This window comes from Podarcis raffonei, chromosome 10 (assembly GCF_027172205.1).
Source record: "Podarcis raffonei isolate rPodRaf1 chromosome 10, rPodRaf1.pri, whole genome shotgun sequence".
NCBI classification, from domain to species: domain Eukaryota; kingdom Metazoa; phylum Chordata; class Lepidosauria; order Squamata; family Lacertidae; genus Podarcis; species Podarcis raffonei.
In genome coordinates, this window is record NC_070611.1 from 18,164,996 (window position 1) to 18,189,195 (window position 24,200).

Genomic DNA, 24,200 nt, shown 5'->3' on the forward strand with positions numbered 1-24,200 from the left:
GCGGCTTCCATAGAAACCAAAAATACAGTAAAATATCACACGTTAAAAACTTCCCTGAACAGGGCTGCCTTAAGATGTCTTCTGAATGTCAGGTAGTTGTTTATCGCTTTGACATATGCTGGAAGGGCGTTCCACAGGGCAGGCGCCACTACCGAGAAGGCCCTCTGCCTGGTTCCCTGTAGCTTTGCTTCTCGCAATGAGGGAACTGCCAGAAGGCCCTCGGCGCTGGACCTCAGCGTCCGGGCAGAATGATAGGGGTGGAGACGCTCCTTCAGGTATACTGGACTGAGGCCGTTTAGGGCTTTAAAGGTCAGCACCAACACTTTGAATTGTGCTCGGAAACGTACTGGGAGCCAATGTAGGTCTTTCAAGACCGGATGCAGGAGAGGATATATTGTTTGATTATAGCCTTTCCAACTTGTCTTAACAAGTTCACAATTTAGCAGAGTAACATTCCCCTTTTTAAACTCACAGCGGATGTGTTTGCTCATTCTCGCTAAAGCTTCTATAATAACTGTTCTGGTATTTCCCCCTTGTTGTTGTTTAGTCGTGTCCGACTCTTCGTGACCCCATGGACCAGAGCACGTCAGGCACTTCTGTCTTCCACTGCCTCCCGCAGTTTGGTCAGACTCATGTTGGTAGCTTCGAGAATACTATCCAGCCATCTCGTCCTCTGTCTTCCCCTTCTCCTTGTGCCCTCCATCTTTCCCAACATCAGGGTCTTTTCCAGGGAGTCTTCTCTTCTCATGAGGTGGCCAAAGTATTGGAGCCTCAGCTTCAGGATCTGTCCTTCCAGTGAGCACTCAGGGCTGATTTCCTTCAGAATGGACAGGTTTGATCTTCTTGCAGTCCATGGGACTCTTAAGAGTCTCCTCCAGCACCATAATTCAAAAGAATCAATTCTTCAGCGATCAGCCTTCTTTATGGTCCAGCTCTCACTTCCATACATCACTACTGGGAAAACCATGGCTTTAAAACCATTTAAAACCATGGCTTTAAAACCATTTCCCCCTTATTCCCTCATAAAAGATAAAACACGACACAGTCTTCTATAAAAGTATAAAAAGAGTTTACTCACATTCTGTTCACAATTGGATCCCAGAAGGCAGACTTAGCTTAGAAAAGTAACATACACCTGTCTCATAAGGAGACAGTCCCTTTGTCCTCTCTTGGCTGGAGGCCAAGAGAGCATCTTTAGCTAAGCAGATGTTGCTTCTTTGATGCATGTAGTCAAAGAGAGAGAGAGTTGTTACCTGCACAGGTGAGGCCACACCCACCTCTAGTCACATACAGAGGAAGTCTGCCCCAGCCCAGAAGGAAACAGGAAGTTTACCTGCTGGCTGGACAAACATTCCTCCCCATGTGTAAACATGTTCACTCTAGGAATGTTGTACTTGATTGCTCTTGTGTTTCACATACCACAATTAGCAGTATGCACCGAGAGCCACAGCAGCCCCACATCACCCAATACCACGTGGGAACCTTTGCCACCAAGCCCTGATGCCTCTTTGGGGCTTTCTGCCAGATCTGGGTAAGAGGCTGACATTGGAGCCTGTGGTGAGGGCTCAAGCTGTTGGCAGCTCTTCAACAGTGCTGATTCCTGATGCCAGTCTTGCTGCTGCTGCTATAAGGAAACATCCTTGGAGAAAACACATCCACCTGTGCCCAACAACTATGATGGCAAAGCCTTGCAGCTTCATATGATGTTTTGTGGCCAATGCACATTTTGTTGTGCTTTACAAAAGCCTGGGAGAATTAGGACTGTGTACAATCTGGAATGATTTCAGATGTTATCATGCAGAAGCTCTGCTGATTCCCAGCTGTGATTCTTCTAGATTGCAGAAATGAGAGACCCATTACATCCATATCCCATTGAGAGGAATGGGGGTGAAAGTTGTAAATGCATGGAAAACGTTTAGGGTGTTGGAGTGCATTAAACTTTTCTGGAATTCTTCATATCATGTGAAATTGCCAGCTTATACAACAAGTTGGGTGTTCTTTCAAAATCTATTTCCTCCCCCCCATCTTGGATTGACAATTCTTTTATCCACTATATGACAGAAATAATGTTCTCACTTTATAAAATATAAATTGCATTGCATTCTGCAACTTGTGCCTCTCAACATATTAGCACATCTGGCACGCTTTAAAACTGACAGATTTCAAGACTGCTTGTTGAGCTGTTCACAGCTTTGAAATGGGAGGTTACGTTCAGACTCTGCTTTTTCATTAAGGCATGAGCCAGGTTTGCAGTCCGGGTGAATGTCTATCATTAAGCACTTTTGAAAGATCTTCAGTTATCAATTTAGATACGTTTTGAAAAATGTCTTTTTTTCTGTTGCCAGGGTATCTCCCCCCCTTCCCAACATTTAATTTTATTGGCTCCCTTACAGGTTGGGCTGCAGCCAGTTCTCCCTTTCTTTTACAAGCTGAGCATAGCATCGTTTTAAGTCTTTGAGCTGACAATTAGTATCCCATTTCTGGCCGCATAAAGACATTGTGAGCAGCAGTATGCATATACATGCCACCGAAGCCAATGGGATTATGCTCAGGTTAACTGTCCATAGGATTGCAGCCTGTGTTTTCCTTTTACTAGCTTTCATTTATAATGTCCCACTTTGCCCTTTGGCCACAACCCAACAGAGAGTTAGGTGTGCTTAAGCCCATTAAAATCAATGGACTTTCACAGGCCTCCCACTGGGCTATATTGTAGCACCTGCCTGCTACACACAAAGTACACCAATAAATTTCACAGCTTCACAAGCAGCCTGATCCTCAAAGGGCACTAACAACTGAAGCACCTCTGAAGTGAATTTGGTTGCCAAAATCAAGTGTTTTTCATCTTCGCTGAGCATTCAAGCAAAACCCACCCAGTGGTCAAGAGGAAATATTCATAGTTTTTGTGTCTCTCTATGTCTTAAAGGCAGGTTTTTAGCAGTTGGTGTCAAAGCAGGGGGGGAAATGAAATCTATCCTTTGTATTCCGAGATGATACACTATTTATTTTTGCCATGAATATGCCTGGGCAGAGTCACCTGCCTTGTGGGGAAATCTGTGCATGAGAGGGAACACAGAACATCAGAATGCAGTGGTACCTTGGTTCTCAAACTTAATCCATTCCGGAAGTCCGTTCCAAAACCACAGCATTCCGAAACCGAGGCACACTTTTCCATAGAAAGTAATGCGAAACAGAGTAATATGTTCCAGACTTTTAAAAACTACCCCTAAAACAGTAATTAAACATGAATTTTACTATCTAATGAGACCACTGATCCATAAAATGAAAGCAATAATCAATGTACTGTACTATAAAATAAATAAGATAGTATTGTAGATGATAAAAAATAAAATTAATTTGTTTCTTACCTGCGTGGGTGATAGTTATTGTTTGGATGGGGGGCTTTTATCCATTTCCGCAGTCACACAATCAATCAATGAGTAGCTGAACTGGGTTCCACATAGTCACAAAAACAAATGAACCGAAAATGCCTCAAAAACAAAAACGCAAAAACAAAAGTGCCAAACTTAATCTGTTCCACAAGTCCATTTAACTTCCAAAATGTCCAAAAACCAAGGTGCAGCTTCTGATTGGTGCAGGTGCCCTGGAAACAATAGCTGACAGCCGCATCAGACGTTTGGCTTCTGAAAAAGATTCGAAAACCGGAACACGTACTTCTGGGTTTCTGGTGTTTGAGAATCAAGGCATTTGAGAACCAAGGCATTTGAGAACCAAGGCATTTGAGAACCATGGTAGCACTGTATAGGAAGTTGCCATAATGCCAAGGCAGCCTGACCCTCCACGTGTCACTTTGACAAATGGATATGATGTCGTATAACCTGGTGTTATATCTGACATCATATCACAGGACATCAGGGCTGCTAAAATTCACGGAAGGACTGTGAGTGCGCTCCCAATTATTTCTTTGCACCCCCAGCTTGAATGCAAGTGTGGTTGCAAAGGATGTTTGCGACCCCTTCTTGAGCTACAAAGGAAGATTCATTGTTTGCAACTGTGGCTGGAACCAGAAGAAGAATTCAAGCCTCAACAGCAAAGAAAAATATGAGGTGCGCTGGGTGTGCTCCCGAAATTTCCTTTAAAAAGGGGCTCTGTGTCTTTAGCAGACCCATGCCTGATGTCAGGTAATGGACACTTGGGCATGCTTTTGGCCAAACAAGACCACAGGCCAAGGGGGAGAAGCCTGATAGGCCTAATTGGAAAAGGGAAACCTTTCTTTTAAAAATGTAGAATATCTTTTTTAAAAAGCTTGTCTTCTGTGGCATGATCACTGGAGTTTTATTTTAAAAATAAATTAGCTTTTGTAGAACATTAACCGGTACATCTGGATGCTGCTATTTCTGAAGAGAGCGATAGCCTAATAACTACAGATTTCCAATTCTGTGTCACAGTACTGAAGATAAACAGTCTTCAAAACCCATAAATTTATAACATGGGAACTGGCTGGTTTTTTTTAGCTGTTTCTTTATGTGTTTCCTTGTTTTCAGGGTCATAATTAAAACTGACTGTAGCCAGGGGTGGGGTATGCGGAGATATTCCTGCTTCCCAACCCGGAATAGTAATTATTGTGATGTTGTCTTTTTTCACTCTCCTTCTGTTGAGCTTTTTATTACGTTACCAGTCCTATCTAAGTTTACGAGTAGCCTTAAAAAAATACCTGCATCCTCAATCCATGGAATAGTGAAGGTTAAGCAGCTCATCCACAGAAACTGCTGGATTAAGATTGTTGACCTCAGCCCAGTATAGCTGAAGGAGCGTCTCCACCCCCATTGTTCAGCCCGGACATTGAGGTCCAGCTCCGAGGGCCTTCTGGCGGTTCCCTTGCTGCGAGAAGTGAGGTTACAGGGAACCAGGCAGAAGGCCTTCTTGGTAGTAGCGCCCACCCTGTGGAATGCCTTCTCATCAGATGTCAAGGAAATAAACACCTATCTGACTTTTAGAAGACATCTGAAGGCAGCCCTGTTTAGGGAAGTTTTTAATGTTTGATGTTTTATTGTATTTTTAATATTTTGTTGGGAGCTGCCCAGAGTGGCTGAGGAAATCCAGCCAGATGGGTGGGCTTTAAATAATAAAATATGATAATGTTGATGTTGAGGATGGTGATGATGATGATGATGTGTAAATCCAAGCTTCAGCCCTTGCACTGTATATGACACAATATACGTAGTACAGTGGCACCTTGGGTTACATACGTTTCAGGTTACATACGCTTCAGGTTACAGACTCCGCTAACCCAGAAATATTACCTCAGGTTAAGAACTTTGCTTCAGGATGAGAACAGAAATTGTGGTGCTGCAGTGCAGCAGCAGTGGGAGGCCCCATTAGCTAAAGTGGTGTTTCAGGTTAAGAACAGTTTAAGGTTAAGAACAGACCTCCAGAATGAATTAAGTTCTTAACCCGAGGTACCACTGTATATTATTTTAGGTGATTAACTGCATCCTTCGGGGATGCAGAGCAGACTTGTCTAAAGCTCTGCTTAGTACTTTACAAATGTGTGTGTGTGGAGAAAGAGAGAGAGCGGGGGAGAAAGAAAGAAAGAAAGAAAGAAAGAAAGAAAGAAAGAAAGTACATGTTCCACTAGCCCAGTTTGTCCTAAACTTGGGTCTCCAGCTGTTGTTGGACTACAACTGAAGGCAGCCCTATTTAGGGAAGTTTTTAATGTGTGACATTTTAATGTATCTTTGCTGGAAACCGCCCAGAGTGGCTGGGGAAACCCAGCCGGATGGACGGGGTACAAATAATAATAATATATTATTATTATTATTATTATTATTATTATTATTATTACAACAACTCCCATCATCCCTTGCTACCAGGACCAGTGGCCAGGGATGTTGGGAGTTGTAGTCCAACAAGAGTTGGAGAAAACCTGCACTAGCCCCAGTTGAGCTTTTCCACTCACACCAAATGGAGCCTCTCCCTCCCACTGACAGTAGTGGGTGGTGTTCTGTAAAACATGGAAGGGTACAAGATTGGGAATATTGGGGAAATATTGCCCCAGAAAAACTTAAGTGAGTGTACATTGATCATAGGAAGCTTCCTTATACAGAATCAGATCATTGCTTCAGCTATCTCAGTATTGTTGGCATTGACTGGGAAAAGGAGCTGTCCAGCGTTTCAGGAAGGGCTCCTACTAGGAGATGCCATTGGGGGAGCAGATGTACCTTCCACTCACACCAAGGGCCCATCTGGATACAAGTCATGGATTAGAGACTCCACAAGCTCACTCAGATGTAACACAATCTAACCTGATAGGACGTGCTTCCACGTGAGATCGCTTCCTCCCAGCATCAGTTTATTGAAGCGTTTTATCTGTGCTCCAGGAAGGATTGTGGCAGAGTGACCCGTAAATATGATAAACAAACAAGATGCCCTTTCCCCATAATCCCTTCTGAATCTCCTGCAAAGCAAAAACAGACATGAAAATGTTTTCAATATTCCCACCCCACCCACCTCTTAATGGTATAATAACTAACTAAGCATTAGCCTTTGTTATTTACATTTACATTTTATTTTATTTTTTAACAGACGTTGTTAAAAAAGAAAAGAGAGAAAAGCACAGCTTTGGAGGCCAAATTGCACACTGGCGTAGATGTGCACCTGTGCGCATTTCACTGCAGCCCTGGCTCATTATTTCTGCAGTTGGCTTATAATTTATTCTATAAAGCTCATTATCTGAAATACAGCAGTTTGAGTGTGTTCCATCCGACAAGTGATAGTTATTTTATGCACTGATCTTTATGATGATTGGAGGCATTAATCAAACAACTGGTACAGTAAACCAAAAACAGCTTCGTACCTTCTCCCATTAGCATAATCACATTATGTCTCTTAAACAACATTCCATAAGCCTTCGCATTCAATCTGGTGCAGGGAGGGAAATAATTAATTAAAGGCCAGAAATAGTGGCGTGGAGGAAAATTGGCCCTACATCCCAGAAGAGTTTATTATGTGCAAGTACCGAGGTGGGAGGAGGGTGGAAATGAACATTGTACAATTTAAGAGCTAATCCCTATCATGCTCTTTTTTTCTGGTACAGTGGTACCTCAGGTTAAGTACTTAATTCGTTCCGGAGGTCCGTTCTTAACCTGAAACAGTTCTTAACCTGAAGCACCACTTTAGCTAATGGGGCCTCCCGCTGCCGCCGTGCCGCCAGAGCACAATTTCTGTTCTCATCCTGAAGCAAAGTTCTTAACCTGAAGCACTATTTCTGGATTAGCGGAGTCTGTAACCTGAGGCGTATGTAACCTGAAGCATATGTAACCTGAGGTACCACTGTACATGGATGAGAATGCTTGTCTTGTGACAGCAAAATGGCCACCTCCTTCCCTGAACTGTATCCAATGTATCCAATTGTGTCCAATGTCAAAACCCTGTCGTCCCCCTTTAAACTGTTTTCCCCCATATGTTCACATCTCAGATCTCAACTACTTCATCTCAGCTATTGTCATCTGCAGGCCACATGACTGGCTGTGGTCTAAACCACTGAGCCTCTTGGGCTTGCTGATTGGAAGGTCAGTGGTTCGAATCTGCATGGCAGGTTAAGCTCCCATTTCTCTTTCCCAGCTCCTGCCAACCTAGCAGTTCGAAAGCACACCAGTGCAAATAGATAAATAGGTACCACTAAAGCGGAATGGTAAACGGCTTTTCTGTGCACTCTGGTTTCCATCACGGTGTCCCATTGCACCAGAAGCAGTTTGGTCATGCTGGCCACATGACCCAGAAAGCTGTCTATGGACAAACGCCAGCTCCCTTGGCCTGAAAAGCGAGATGAGCGCCACAACCCCATAGTCGCCTTTGACTGGACTTAACCATCCAGGAGTCCTTTACCTTTACCTTTCAGAAGGCATGTATTTGTCTCTCCCATGTTGCTTGAATTGCTGATGTTGCTGCATCACTCCTTTTGAAAGCTTTTTAGAGCATCAAAGAGAAATTGGCACATCTGTGGTGAGCAACTCCAAACACAAGCGTTGCTTATTTATTTACAATATTTTTTTACACTGCTTTTCAGGTGGAGCCCACAAAGTAGTTTGTTTAAGATTACAATAAGCATCATTTAAGATAAGAAAAGTTAAGATAAAATGGAAAGGACTACTTGTTTGTTTACATATATCTTTCCACTCCCCTCAGAACTAGATGGTTTTGCAGAAGCCCCTGTGGCCCCAATATTCTGAATAATGATTATTGATATCATTCTAAATCTTTAAAATATAAAGCAATAAAGTGATACAAAAAGGAAAAAAATGAAGAAAAACTAACAAAACACACAACTGTGTAAAGGGGGGGGATTATATGAACATATACAAAAATATCCTAATCATACATTCTTTTCTAAGTTTTATATTATTATCCTAATGTAAATATTACATTTTGTACAAATTCGTTTCAAATATTGTCGTATTTATCCAGGCAGAGTCTACGTCTGTAAGCAGACCATTCATAGGTGGCAAGTGTTACCATATTATATTGATTAAAGATCATGTCTTTATTCTTCCAGTTCATCAATATCAATCTCTTGGCTACCATTATAGCACGTAAGATCCATTTTTGTTGTCCAGTTGTTAACTTCTCTATAGTAGGTATATAGTTCAGAAGAATATTCCCTGCTGAAAATATTAGGTGTTGTTGTTGTTGTAGTTTAGTCGTTTAGTCGTGTCCGACTCTTTGTGACCCCATGGACCAGAGCACACCAGGCACTTCTGTCCTCCACTGCTTCCCGCAGTTAGGTCAAACTCATGCTGGTAGCTTCGAGAACACTGTCCAACCATCTCATCCTCTGTCGTCCCCTTCTCCTTGTGCCCTCCATCTTTCCCAACATCAGGGTCTTTTCCAGGGAGTCTTCTCTTCTCATGAGGTGGCCAAAGTATTGGAGTCTCAGCTTTAGGATCTGTCCTTCCAGTGAGCACTCAGGGCTGATTTCCTTCACAATGGAGAGGTTTGATCTTCTTGCAGTCCATGGGACTCTCAAGAGTCTCCTCCAGCACCATAATTCAAAAGCATCAATTCTTCGGCGATCAGCCTTCTTTATGGTCCAGCTTTCACTTCCATACATCACTACTAGGAAAACCATAGCTTTAACTATACGGACCTTTGTTGGTAAGGTGATGTCTCTGCTTTTTAAGATGCTGTCTTAAAAATATTAGGTACATCTGGTCAAATGTGGTCCTCTAAGCCCAGGGCTTTTTTCCCAGCTGGAACTCAATTCCGGTACCTCTCAGGTGGGCGCCATTGCCATTGTAAGAGAACAAGGGAGGCGTTCATGGTGAGTTCTGGAACCTCTTTTTCTAGAAAAATAGCACTGTCCAAGCCTCTCCATCTTTCCTTTAGGTCTTGCCTAGGCCACACCCATCTCTTGCTCACACCCTCCTCAGTTGCTTTTGCTTGGCTGGAATGCATTGATGATAATGCCTGTTGTTTGTCTGGGACATGGATTTGGGTGAAGAAACTCCCAACTTTTGCAGGGCTGCAATGTAACTGTGTGCAAAGGTTAGAGCCCTTCCCATGTTTTGCCTCCAGCCCACAACAAGTCCATGCAGTTCTCGGGCTGAAAAGGTTTCCCCTCCGTGACTTAGAGCCTTACGGAGTTGCGGCGTTACGATAAAAATAGATTCAGGCCACCCAAATAAATTCCATTTCTGTTAAGCCCCAGGCTAAAGAAAAGTCAATGAAGAGCTAGCACCGTAAATGTCCTGTGATACAGAAATCAGAAATGCTAAAGCCCTTAAGTCAGAGATTCATATCTCCATTCTGATTAAGTGGCTTTTGTCGCTCGAGAATGGAAAATGCAAGATCGGAATTTTGCGGAGTTTAAGTGATTATGTAAATATTTAAGAAAGCTGCAGAAGACATGGGTTGCATCACAAATGAAGCTTGAGCTGGTGATTGATGTTTGGAATGAAATTATATAAATTATAAATTATATAAACCAGTGAAAGCCTCCTATCACAGTGGCACTTTATCCTCCTTCTACAACATTCCTGTGCCTCTCCTGTAGCCAGTTCTAAAGAGTGACTAAGCCCCTTAAGGGCTGCCACTGCTTGTTGTATCTAAAGCCTGGGCAGCAAAGGCACATTAATCACCCATAGAGGTATCCTCTTTCATGAGACGTCTGTGGAAAGTTTCCTCCCTGGTATTTTGTCTATAGGCAGAATAATGGACTAACTCGAATGTCATTGCCGCTATTTATTGCTTGGCGTACAATTTATGGGCAAGTTCAACTTCTGATAGCCATAGTCACTCAGGAGTTATGTGGTACAGGAGTCTATTTATTCCAGACTCTTCTGTTCAAAGTACTTCATAACTCTGAACGTTCTATGGAAGTCAGATATTTGGATGGGTATTTCAAATTCATATATGAACTTCAGCCTTCTTCATCTCTGCCATTCCTGATGATGTGAACTTGACCTCTGGTTCTCTCACTTGCACACCTACTTCCCTTTCCATCTCGGTTTCTCAGTACAGTGGTACCTCGGGTTACATACGCTTCAGGTTACATACGCTTCAGGTTACAGACTCCTCTAACCCAGAAATAGTACCTCGGGTTAAGAACTTTGCTTCAGGATGAGAACAGAAATCGTGCTCTGGCGGCGCAGCAGCGGGAGGAGGCCCCATTAGCTAAAGTGGTGCTTCAGGTTAAGAACAGTTTCAGGTTAAGAACGGACCTCCGGAACGAATTAAGTACTTAACCCGAGGTACCACTGTATCCTCTTTCCTCTTCAGCTGGGACCCATCACTCTTGCATCTCCCCTACAAATTTTACCCTTGCCTCCTTCTAATCAGGCTCAAAACTATTCCCTCCCTCCCATGTTTCCCTAATCTCTCACTCTCTTTTTAGGCGCTACTGTCTGTCCTGCTGTTGTTGGTCAATTTCCTATCACATTTGGACTCAACATATAGTGGCAGGTGCAGGATTGTGCCCACTAATACTGCTCCAGAACAGGTATATGTTCAGCAGGTGACACAGATTTGGCAATGTTGTGCAACTCTTTATACTGACAATGGGAACCTTGGGTTCTCCAGGTTGTGCTCCAAGCCCCAAAACCTATCCCTCATGGAAATAAAGACACAGTGGAGACAGAATTTAGTTTAAATGTTAATGGGCAATTTTTTTGGGGGGGGTATTAATACTTTAATGGAAATTAATGAAAATTGACAGGAGATTAGCCCAACTTTCAGTAGTACAGAGAGAAAACAGTTTTGATATCTCCCAGTTTAGCAAAACTCCACATCCTCATTCCTTCACCCAGTCAGCATTTCCCAGTAGAATATGTTGGTTGGCTAATGGACAGATTTTTGGTTTTTTTTGGTTTTTTAAATAAAATATTTATTGAGATTTTACAAAAACATAAGTTTACAGAATACAAAAAAAAAATATGAAAGGAAAAAGATAAAAAAGAAAACATACAAAAATACATAAAAAATAAAAATAAAAATACAAAATACAAAAAGCAAATAGATAAAAAAGAATTAAAAACAAATCCGTGACCAGGGAGAAGAGTCGGCAGAAGAAGATTGGAAAAAATTTAAGGACTACCCGGTACTTACAGAAATATTGTAAAATTAAGGAATGCTGAATGATGTTGGATTGAAATTGAGTGGTTTCTAGCTGTAATGATATAAAGGAACATGGATGAAAAGAAGGGTTTGGATAGAAAACAAGGTGATATTATAAGCTGTAATGCTTTAAGTTAAGGATTTGCTGAACAAATAATCTGAATTGGAATACAAGAAGGGGAGGTATGAGGAGGTCAGAGAAATTTGTTTTTGAAAAGTATGTTTTATGAACTATATGTGTTTTTTTTAATCTCTTTGTTTGTTTTTTGTTTGTATAAAAAACTGGAAACTTTAATAAATATCTTTAAAAATAAATAAAAACAAATCCATTTTTTGTAACTTTAAACTCATTAGCTTGTTTCCTTGACCTCCTCACACCTCCCCTTTTTGTATTCCCATTTACATAATCAAATCAGCAAATCCTTACCCTCTTTCATTTATCTTAACTCTATATCTTAACATATTATAACTCTATATTTTCATCCATTATCAATTCATTTTTGCATAATCTTATTAACTTTTTTGCTAATGCCACTTATTTTCAATCCAACATCATTTTAACATTCATTAATTTTACAGTGTTTCTGCAAATAGTCTTTAAATTTCTTCCAATCTTCTTCCACCAACTCTTCTCCCAGGTCTCGGATTCTGCCAGTCATTTCCGCCAATTCCATATAGTCCATCACCTTCATCTGCCACTCTTCCAGGGTGGGTAAATCTTGTGTCTTCCAGTACTTTGCAATAAGTATTCTTGCTGCTGTTGTAGCATACATGAAGAAAGTTCTATCCTTCTTTAGCACCAATTGGCCGACTATGAACCAGGAGAAAGGCCTCTGGTTTCTTCAGAAAGGTATATTTAAATACCTTTTTCATTTCATTATAGATCATCTCCCAGAAAGCCTTAATCTTTGGGCACGTCCACCAAAGGTGAAATAATGTACCTTCATTTTCTTTACATTTCCAACATTTGTTATCGGGCAAATGATATATTTTTGCAAGCTTGACTGGTGTCATGTACCACCTGTATATCATTTTCATAATATTCTCTCTTAAGGCATTGCATGCCGTAAATTTCATACCGGTGGTCCACAACTGTTCCCTGTCAGCAAACATAATGTTATGACCAATATCTTGTGCCCATTTAATCATAGCAGATTTAACCGTTTCCTCCTGCATGTTCCATTTTAACAGCAAGTTATACATTCTTGAAAGTATCTTAGTTTTGGGATCTAACAGTTCTGTTTCCAATTTTGATTTTTCCACCTGGAAGCCAATTTTTTTGTCCAAATTATAGGCCTCTCTTATTTGATAATAATGAAGCCAGTCTCACACTTTATCTTTTAATTTCTCAAAAGTCTGCAATTTCAATTTCTCTCCTTCTTGTTCCAATATTTCCCAATATTTTGGCCATTTGGCCTCCATATTGAGCTTTTTCTGAGCCTTCGCTTCCATTGGTGACAACCACCTTGGGGTTTTATTTTCCAATAAGTGTTAATGGGCAAATTTTGGCCACAACTTTATTGAATACACAAATGTGACTGGTATTGACTTAGGGATTAGTATCAAAACTATATCTGGCTCCTGCCCCACCCTGCAGGAAGCCTGGAAGGGTAAACAACCAGCAGGGGGATCTCCGTCAGTGTATATTGACTGGTGCTCACCCCTGGGGTTCCCAGGGGTCCTGGCATGGCCCTAGCCCCTCTCCGGGCTTTAGACAAGATCCAGACCCCCAGATTCCTTTAATGGAATGCCCTATTCATTGGAGGGGCAGGTGATGGCCGCACCTCCCCTCCCCACATTCCCCTAAACCAATTCCTAATCGCCAAACCTTACAAAGTTGTGACGATTGCTAAGAGGTAGGCAAAAACCAAGTGCCCACAGCCAATCTGTCACATTGGGAAAAATTCCTACCCGGCCCCCGTTCCAAAACAGGCGACCAAGCGAAGCCCAAAGCAAGGCCAAACATGACCTAATTAACAGGTGGGTGGGCGGGTGCTCGGCAGCGCGAAGCAAAAGGAGGTCCCTACGTCATGCTGCCAAATAAATACCCCAACCCCCAACCTTTGCCATGATGCCGATTGGCTAAAGGCCAGTGGCATAACTGTGGTACCACCGGCTTAGACCGGGGCAAGCCCTGCCCACAAGCCAATTAGGGAAGGGTTTCAGGGGCCGAGCACAATATGGAGCCTCTGTTAGGAGGATCCAACTTCTCAGTCACAATAACAGACCCTACATGGTCCACTTCTCATCTTCTGCTAAATGGCAGGAGTGTGAGCGGGAAGCCCGCCATGTAAGCTCCAGTCCCAATCCATGCACATGAAGTGAAAGTGAATACAGGGCTATTGTGCATCACACTTCAAATAAAACAACAAAGGAGCTCAGTCAATAGCAGCTGGTGGAGACTTATTTCTGCCCTGCCTTCCGTCACTTATTATGGCTGCTCAGCCAATCTAGCCAGAAACTTCTTTATTGCCAGTATCAAGTCTTGTGATGTAGTGATTTTCAAGCAGCATTCAGGGATTATTCAGGAACTCTCCAGAGGTTTTCAATGAGCGAACCGGCAACAGCGAATTTACTTGCTCACTCAGCACTTCCTCTGATATATGCCCTGGAAAGGGCATGTTTTAGTGTGTTGTGCCAACTTTCATAGTGGCACAGTAGACTGTGCTGTGCTCTGCGAGAACCCTAAACCCACAAGGCTTGTGTGGCAGATATGCAAAGAGGTGGAAAGAAGTGGTCTGAAAAAGGGTCCCTCACCCTTGAAAAAGTGTGTTCAGGAAGATGAATGGTTAGACTCGCAGCAAGCATTTGGTCCCTGTTACCAGCATCCCCGTCATACTCAGTCAGCCCAATTTGCCAACACCTCCATTGTGTTTAAAGTGTCTGGCCTGGCATGTTAGGCCTTCTGCTGTCAGTGCCACTGCCACAAGACCTATCAGTTGGGCTTGTTCAGGGAAAACATTGCCCAACCTCTCCTTTTCACTTCTTCCCTTCCTCACCACTGTTGTTTATCCAAAGTGTAGTGAGGGACTGGGAGTGAGTAAAATGCCTGGTTTCTTCCTTGGGAGACAAGAGAGCCCTGGGCAGTATGGTCAAAATTCATTTGCTATGCACTCAGGCTGGAGCTATTCCCATTCACACAGGCTTCTAGCATCTCTCATGCCCAGTGCTCATGTATTAAAAATGAAAACTAAAGCAAGGCAGGGAGTAGTCTATGTGTTGCGGGGCGGGGAGGGTGTGACTGTATTTTTCAGAGCCTGGTGAACTTATTATGGCAGTCAACCCAGAAACCCCCCAAACTGTCTGTTCAGGTTGTTCTGCTGGGGTGGCAGCAGGGGTGTGAGAGAGCTCACCTGGGGTAGTAGTAGTAGTAATAAATAATAAAAATATCTTACTTATACCCCGCCCACCTGGCTGGCCTCCCGAGCCACTCTGGGCAGCTTCCAACAGAATACCCCAAACACAACAAAACACCAAACATTATAAACTTCTCTAAACAGGGCTGCCTTCAGATGTCTTCTGAAAGTCAGATAGTTGTTTATTGCCTTGACATGTGATGGGAGGGCGTTCCACAGGGCGGGTTCCACTACCAAGAAGGCCCTCTGCCTGGTTCCCTGTAACCTCACTTCTCACAGTGAGGGAACTGCCAGAAGGCCCTCGGAGCTGGACCTCAGTGTCCGGGCTGAATGATGGGGGTGGAGACGCTCCATCAGGTATACTGAAACCTAGCTTGATTCTGGTTTACTTTGCTCTTCTTTCTACACATCATGGTTGGCTAGCTCGTTTGAACTACTTTGTGGAATTGCTGCCCCTTCTTTACAGCTTCATAGTGGAGAACACAAGAACTTGAGTTTTTTCCAGATCCTGGAACCCAGACCCTGAGAAAGAGAAGCAACTGTAGCTGAAAGAACAGCGGAAGAGTAAATTTTCACCAGATACAGCTTTCCCCATCGTAGTGTTGTATTGATGAGAGAAACGTTGGTATTTCAACATAGGCATTTTATATAGCTTAAATCCACACTGTGAAAATGTCATGATTCCATTTCCAGTGACCGGTGCAAGCATATTTCATAACAGAGAATACCAAAGGTGTGATATTTTTTGGTGGGTGGTTGACTTATATTTATGGCATTCACGATATGCATCATTTTGCAGCTATACATTAACATTTACTTTGGGAAGTACAGCTATAATTAAATTTTACAGCCAATTAAGTTGATGAGTCACTGTCACCTGGGTAAATTACTGTTTTAGATCTTGAAACAATTAGATTGGGAACATTCTTAGCAACCTTGTCCCTTTTTGTTTGTATATATTGATGGAGAGCAAAGATGGTCTTTGCTATAACTGTGGTACTTCAGGAAAGCTGGAATCCTGAAGCAGCTTAGAGAGAGGGAGGTAGAGAGAGTATGCAGAAAACTGTAATTTCATTCCCTCAGTACTTAATTAGGAAGAGACATATAGGGCTAATAAAATAATAAACTTGTTTCTAATTTATGTGGCAATGTGATTTATGAGCGACATGTTTGCAAGGGATGAAAATGAAAGATTATGTTGCAAATAAAAAGTTATCTATCTAACTCTCGTGTGCACTGGCAATAAAGTAGACCTCTGAATAATGAGTATTGGTATGAACCAGAAAAACTCTGAGAAAACTGGACTACATATTTCCCCTTAATTGGATCTCGTAAGAGAGAAAAGCTATGCACCTGCCTACTTGCAATACATTTAGATTATACAAAATGACACAGCCGTGAAGATGCCTACATGGAACTCTGTTTTTGAATATAATCTGAAATGTAGAAGGTTTAATTGCAAATGGAAACGGAACAGTTCTGAAGAAACAAGCAAATCTAGAGTGCAGGGGGGCCAGACCAGAGGAACAAACTCTTGGACTAGGGCGTTGTTTGGGGGGTTTTGTCGGTAGAGGGTTTGTTGCTGTTGTTGATAATAATTTGTTGTATCTTTATTTTTTTATCTGTTTAGATTTATGTGGAAAATGTTCAATTTGGCTGTGTACTTTTTGATGCGTTTAATTTATTGTTTATGACTACTTTTGTCATGTTTGTAATTATGCACATTTTTTTCATGTTGCAAGCCACCTTGAGCATGGTTTTAACTATGGAAAGGTGGCATCCAAAAAAGAAAATTAATTGATCAATAGAACTATATCTTGAGGGGTGTTGTTAGGTAATAAGTCAGTTTCTTGATTAGATGAATCAAACAACTGACTTATTCACACACAAGCACCCTAAAATATCATGAGTATTTAGACTATGAACCAATTGGATACAGAGATGCATTTTTTGGTCACATGTTGCTGCCCATGCTAAGACTACGGAATCTTAAGGCAGAATATAAAGGATAACTTAATGGGGAGAATTATCTGCTTTTTCAAAAGGAGACAAAACTTCACAGCTCCTACAGAAATATACTGGAGAAGCAATGCACAATGACCCGCTTAAAAGGATGTGTGTGAGGGAGACCAAGGGGGCATGGATTGGGTACGCCGACATGCCAACACTAGTGGAATGCTTGAACAATTACGGGCACATTCCTGGTGTGCCTTATATAAAGCAGGCCACACTGTAGCCCCTCTCCACTTCCTATGTGCCATCTGTGCGTCCCACTGTATGGGCTTGAATGGGTGATGCCCCCTTGAAGGGGATTGAGTAGGGATTTTGGGAAGGTCTCCCACATTCACCTTGAGCTCTCCCTCGTCTACCTGCACCAGACTTTTCACAACTCAGGGAGGGGTATATTAAGTATCTGGGTGGTAGGCGTGTTGGGACGCGGGTGGCACTGTGATCTAAACCACTGAGCCTCTTGGGCTTATCCTTGCAACAGAGTGAGCTCCCTTTGTTCGGTCCTAGCTCCTGCCAACCTAGCAGTTTGAAAGCACGCCAGTGCAAGCAGATAAATAGGTACCACTGTGGTGGGAAGGTAAATGGCGTTTCCGTGCACTCTGCCTTCCGTCAGGGTGTTCGGTTGCACCAGAAGCAATTTAGTCATGCTGGCCACATGACCCAGAAAGCTGTCTGTGGACAAACGGCGGCTCCCTCGGCCTGAAAGCGAGGTGAGTGCTGCAACCACATACAGTGGTACCTCGGGTTACGAACTTAATTCATTCTGGAGGTCCATTCTTAACCTGAAACTGTCCTTAACCTCAGGTACTACTTTAGCTAATGGGGCCTCCTGCTGCCGTTGCGCCGCCGGAGCACAATTTCTGTTCTCATCCTGAAGCAAAGTTCTTAACCCGAGGTACTATTTCTGGGTTAGGGGAGTCTGTAACCTGAAGCGTCTGTAACCTGAAGTGTCTGTAACCCGAGGTACCACTGTAGTTGCCTTTGAGTGGACTTAACCATCCAGGAGTCCTTTACTTTAGTGTTGTGGTAATAACTAGTACGACACAAGAACACAGCAGGATATTTTTAAGCACAGCACTCGTCGGGGGATAGTTACCCGCACAACCTCTTATTGGCATCTGGTTAGGGACTGCTTAGGGATGGGCAAATCTCAAGCCTCTTGTTTTCATATTTTTATCCCTTTCTTGTAACTTGAAGCCATTAGTTCAGGGCTTACCCTCCAGAACAGCAAAAAACAAGTCCGCCCCATCTGACAGCCCCTTAGGTACTTGAGGATGGCTATCATATCACCTCTCAGTGATAAATATCAGGCCATATCTGTTCACTGGTTAAATTTCTGTGTTTAATAACTGCCTATCTAGATGATCAATTAATGTCTCCTTTTTCTAGTCTTAAATTCTGTTCTCCACATTTCCAAATCAGTTTCTTTTTTTTATATAAAAAAACCTCCTGTGAATTTACTAGCATTTTAGTGCCGTTTTCTCCTAATTTGTTAATGCAGATTCTTATGTGGCCAAACCCGCACCAATTAACCAGCATGCAATTAACAAATACACTGGTGGGTTTGGGACCCTGAGTAATTAGTCCAAAAAGGTGCCTTATTAGGCACCAAGCAAGGGTTAAATCAGCTGTGAGTCAGTTTCAGAACCCAATCAGACATGAGTCAATTGCAACTGTCCCAACCATCCCTCTTAGTCCTGTCCCTTCTATGACTAGAGCCAGTGTGGTGTAGTGGTTAAGAGCGGTGGACTAGTAATCTGGTGAACCGGGTTCGCTTCCCCGCTCCTCCACATGCAGCTGCTGGGTGACCTTGGGTCAGTCACACTTCTCTGAAGTCTCTCATCCTCACTCACCTCACAGAGTGTTTGTTGTGGGGCAGGAAGGGAAAGGAGATTGTTGGCCGCTTTGAGACTCCTTGGGGTAGTGGATAAAGCGGGATATCAAATCCAGACTCTTCTTCAGTTGGAAGCCACCCAGAGTGCCTGGGGAAACCCAGCCAGATGGGCGGGGTATAAATAATAAATTATTATATTATTATTATTCTCTGCTAATACATGCCAGCCTTCACCTCTATTGTGTACAAATACAACTCTGTGTCTATGTTGTGCCTTCTGCACAATACCCATTTCCCCCTTCTGGAATGACTGAATTTACATCATGTTTGGGGTGACTAATATTTTTGTATAAGTTCTTGTTGCATTATGTTACGAGTTTTGATATTGAAATAACTGTAAATTCAACATAAGAATACCTTTCCCCCCATTTCCTCTCTCTTTCTCCCCCCCTGCCTGTGCTTTCCTTTCTAAAAAAATGTTTAGGGGTACTCTCATTTTGATTCAAGAAAATCACCTTTTTATGGTTCAAATTGGGAAAAATAAATACAGTAAATGGACAAAAGTACAAAGATTCACAAAATGGTTAGGGATATGCGTACCCCTGCACCCCCCTCCCAGAAAAAAGCACTGCCCCCACGCCATTCCTGCAGATGAATTGAATATGTTTTTGACATTTCCGCTAATGACATTGGGATACGGTTCTGCAATTATTTTATATTACTGATGTTTTGAAGCTGTGAGGTTTACAAGATTATGTGTTTATGACTAAGAAGGGAAGTGCTCAATATGCATGTGTCAGAGAGGAAACATTTACACCTCATATATTTTTAGTAGTGCTAAAGAACAAACATGTTTTCCTTTTGGGTGGAAGAGCATATTGGATATTAATTTTCAAGAAAAAACAGTTTTTTAAAAAAATTGTTTAACACAATAAAAATATAGGCTTGCCTGATATAGGAAACACATTCTGGTGTTTATTTAGAACCAGTGGGGGTGTAATGGTTAGAGTGTTGAACTAGGACTTGGGAGATCAAGGTCAAAATTCCCACTTGTCCATAAAGCTATCTGTCACTGCCTCTCAGGATTGCTGCGGGGATTAAATTAGCGGGGGGGGGGACCAGATATTCCACCTTGAGTTCCTTGGAGTAAAAGGTGGAGAATAAATACGATCAATCAATTACAGTGGTACCTTGGTTGTGATTCAAGGACCCGCCACCTGCTTGGGGATAAGAAAGACACATGGACACAGTATATTAGGTTAATGGGCTAAAAAAGGCCACAACTTTATTGATTACAGCATGTGAGAGGTATTGGCTTAGGCATTGGATAAAACTACAGAGCGTTACTCCACCCCCTCAGGGAGGGGTGAGTCTAACAAGGGTTAACCACCAGTGGGAGGAGCCTGTTGATGCAAATACAACTGAAAGCTCCCCCTGATGTCACCGGGGGTCGTGCCATGGCCCTGGCCACCAGCAAGGGCGTCGGACAGGATCCACGACCGCCGGATTCCTTTACCGGAATACCCATAAAGTGGAGGGGTAGGTGATGGCCACACCCTGCCCTCCAATACACAAACATATTCCAATGCCAAACCGCCAATACCTAAAAGTTGTGACGATTTGCTACGAGGTAGGCGAAAAAACCAAGTGGCCGGTGCCAATTTGCCAGTTGGATGAAAATTCCTACCAGGCCCCTTGGATAACCAAGGCAACCAACCACAGGTCCATAGCAATGTCAAGAACCAAGCAGTGAACTAAAGGGAGGGTGGGTGGGTGATCCGACGAAAACCAGCAGCGGAATGAAAGGGAAGTGCTGCCGCGGCCACGTTTGAGCAGCAAAACCCCGCCCCCAAGCCTCCACCTGGTTGGTTGGCTACCTGGGGGCGTGGCGCAGCAGCCAGGTCAGCTGGGCAGGGGCTGGAACGCCCCCTGCCAACACGGGAAAGGGCTCCTGCTCACAACTGCTCCTCTCTGTAAGGAGGAGAGGCTTTCTTAAACTTAATACATTCCAGAAGTCCCTTCCAAAAACAAAGCGTTCCAAAACCAAGGCACGCTTTCCCATAGAAAGTAGTGCATCACCGATAAATCTGTTCCAGACTTTTAAAAGCAACCCCTAAAACAGCAATTTAACATGAATTGTCTAACGAGGCCATTTATCCATAAAATGAAAGCAATAATCAATGTACTGTACTATAAAATAAATAAGACAGTATTGTAGATGATAAAAAATGAAATTAATTTTTCCCCCTTACCTGCACTGATGTTAGTCATTGTTTGGATGGGGGGCTTTTATCCATTTCTGCAGTCACACAGTCAAACAATCAATCAGTAGCTGAACTGGGTTCCAAAAAGTCACAAAAACAAATTAACTGAAAAAGCCTCAAAAACAAAAATGCAAAATAAATAGCAAGAACAAAAGCGCCCAACGTAATCTGTTCTGGAAGTCCGTTTGACTTCCAAAATGTTCGAAAACCAAGACGCAACTTCTGATTGGTGCAGGTGCCCCAGAAACAATAGTCAGCAGCCACATTAGACATTCAGCTTCCGAAAAACGTTCGAAAACTGGAACACTTACTTCCAGGTTTTTGGCATTTGAGAACCAAAGCATTTGAGAACCAAGACGTTTGAGAACCAAGGTACCAGTGTAGTTGTTTCTCACTGCTGTCTAATTTCTCATGAAAAGAATCCGAATACAGTCCATTTTCAGTTGTACCTTGGTTTTTGAACAGCTTAGTTCAAACAGCTTAGTTCCTGAATGTTTTGGTTCCCAAACGCTGCAAACCCAGAAGTGACTCTTCCATTGATTTCATTGTTGAAACAGAAAGAACTTTCAACAGGACTCCATCTTTGAAGACAAGAGAGCCCACAGTTGTTCTCTTACTAATTCTGATAATAATTGATAACAATAACAGATTTGTTATGGCATGATTAGTATGCATTTACCTGGAGATCATCTGGTGTCAGTTTTTCTTATCTCATTAGCAGCAAGCCCATGGCTGAAAAGTAAATGGGCTGTGACCAGCGAGAGGAATGAAGGAGCTACATCTGTGCACTTAAAATAAGAGTGGATTTTCTGAAAGGGGCTTTTTCGTAGTGGCTGAAAAGGGGGGAACTTCCTTTTGAATAGCTGTGATTAGGCAGATTATGGATAACACCTAAAATGAGCAAATTTACTAAATGTTTGCACATATGAAGCAAAATAAATTAAGGACAGATTTTGTATGCAATCCATTTAATAGTGCACTGGGATGAAAAAACAACAACACCCAGAATATAAGTGATTTAAGAATTAGATATATTGTGACTTTTTGTGTTAAGTAATATGTGATGTGTTGGCTTTTTCCTTGGGCAGTTGGCTTCCACTCAGAGTAGAACTATTGAAGTGAACATTTATTATTATTATTATTATTATTATTATTATTATTATTATTAATTCAACTTATACACCGCCCTATACCCGGAGGTGTGAGGGCGGTTCACAAGAAGACCATAATGTATGTGGTTAACTTTTAGTGAGTCAACTCTGAAAAGATTTAATTGAATGCAACCCACAACCCACAAATGGGTTTGCTTAAAAAATAATAATGCAAGGGTTTCTCAATAACAAAAAACAAACAATAACAATAACAAAAAACAAAATTTATGCTGTGCCAAGACAGCTGAATCTGAATGTTGGCAACTTCACATTCTCCCTAAAAACCTAAATAGTTATGTGTTGACCTCGGTTTTCTGTCTGCCATGCTTTTGCTGCTGCTGTTTAAAAATAGTGAAGCATAAGGCAGCCTTAAACACAGTGAAAGATGGTGGCACCTCTTGGCACGAAATACAGTTTCCTTCCAGCATGTTATGTTTATCAGACAATAGATGTGTGTGGGGGGGGGATAAAGGTATTCTCTCCATTTCATTTAAAACAGACTGACAGAATGCTGTAAAAATATCCTATAAATAACTTTAGCCAGCTGTTCAGTGAGAGTCACTAAGCTGAAAACAGAGGCTTTGGAAACAGTCTATGTAGCTAGGCACCCTTCCTTGAAATGTTCTCATTATTTACCATCCCAGAATGAGTTTATAAGGGTGGCTCAGTGTACAATAACTGGAGAGGGTCATATTTCTGTCTTGTGTAGTTTATTTTTGTGGGTAAAAAAAAAAAAAAAGTAGGCCTTGTTTTGGCTGGCAGTGTGTATCTAGTCTTAGAAGACAAAAACTTACGTTTGGCAATAGTTTTAAAGTTTGCAATCAAGTTTGTAAAAAAAACCCAAAAACGCCCCAAAAACCTGCTTCCATCATGGTGTGAGCTGGATCCAGATGATCTGCCCCACTCTCTTGATGCAGAGGTCCATTGTGAGAGGCTGTTGCTTAGCAACTGCCATCTATGGAAGACTTGACTGTACCATAGACCAAATAAGGTCCGCTCGTTCCAGAAATCTCTGTGGTCGTGCTTGTCTGGCAAGAGGAGGCAAGTCCAAAAATGAGGCAAACCCATCTTATTTCTGCTTACCCATGCAAATGTTTTTGAATCTGGCTACATTGTCCAAATCTCTTGAGAGCTTCTTGTATAAATATTCTTAGTACTAATAACAATGCCTATAACGATTGCCTGAGGGCCCTGTTCCTGCCACTCTCTACCTGGCCCAGGGCGGAGCCTGACAGCCCTCATAAGGACTGCTGCTGCTGCCCAGCAAGGACTGGAGGATTTCGCACACCAGGGCAGGTAGATAAATAGGTACCGCTCTGGCGGGAAGGTAAATGGCATTGACCTGCGCTGCTCTGGTTCCCCAGAAGCAGCTTAGTCATGATTGCCACATGACCCGGAAGCTGTACACCGGCTCCCTCGGCCAATAAAGCGAGATGAGCGCCGCAACCCCAGAGTCAGCCACGACTGGACCTAATGGTCAGGGGTCCCTTTACTTTTACCTTTAAGTAACTTTGCAGAAGCTATAGAATAAAGCACATTAATCATCTGGTTTGTTTGCTTCCTTTCTCCCCTGCAGGATTGGAACGAATTGCAAGGGACTCTTCCTACGAACAAGAAGGAAAGGTCCAGTTTGTCATTGATGCTGTGTACTCTATGGCGTATGCACTGCACAACATGCATAAAGATATTTGTCCTGGATATATTGGCCTGTGTCCACGCATGAGCACCGTCGATGGCAAAGAGCTGCTTAGTTACATCCGGGCGGTGAACTTCAATGGTACGTTTGCACTATTTTTAACTTCTCTAAATATACTTCAGAAGTGACAAGATGTGTTTTCATCTCTATATAGGACACTTTCAAACACAGAAGTCACTCTTTCCCTTAAAACACACACACACACACACACACACACACACAGTATGTTTTCCCACCTACTTTGAAACGTTGATTTTATTTTTTTCCCACCTAAGCTTTGCCTGTGAAATATAGAAGTTAAAAATAAGTCCCTGTCAATCA

General features: G+C 42.4%; 1 protein-coding gene across 3 annotated transcripts in view; it reads left to right on the plus strand.

Moving 5' to 3' along the window:
- GRM8 (glutamate metabotropic receptor 8) overlaps window positions 1-24,200 on the plus strand; it is a 561,423-nt gene that overhangs the window by 349,444 nt on the left and 187,779 nt on the right. For all 3 annotated transcript variants that reach the window (XM_053405016.1, XM_053405019.1, XM_053405018.1), the window contains exon 7: window positions 23,760-23,960. In XM_053405016.1, the coding sequence (XP_053260991.1) occupies window positions 23,760-23,960 (201 nt within the window). The remainder of the gene's footprint in view (window positions 1-23,759; window positions 23,961-24,200) is intronic.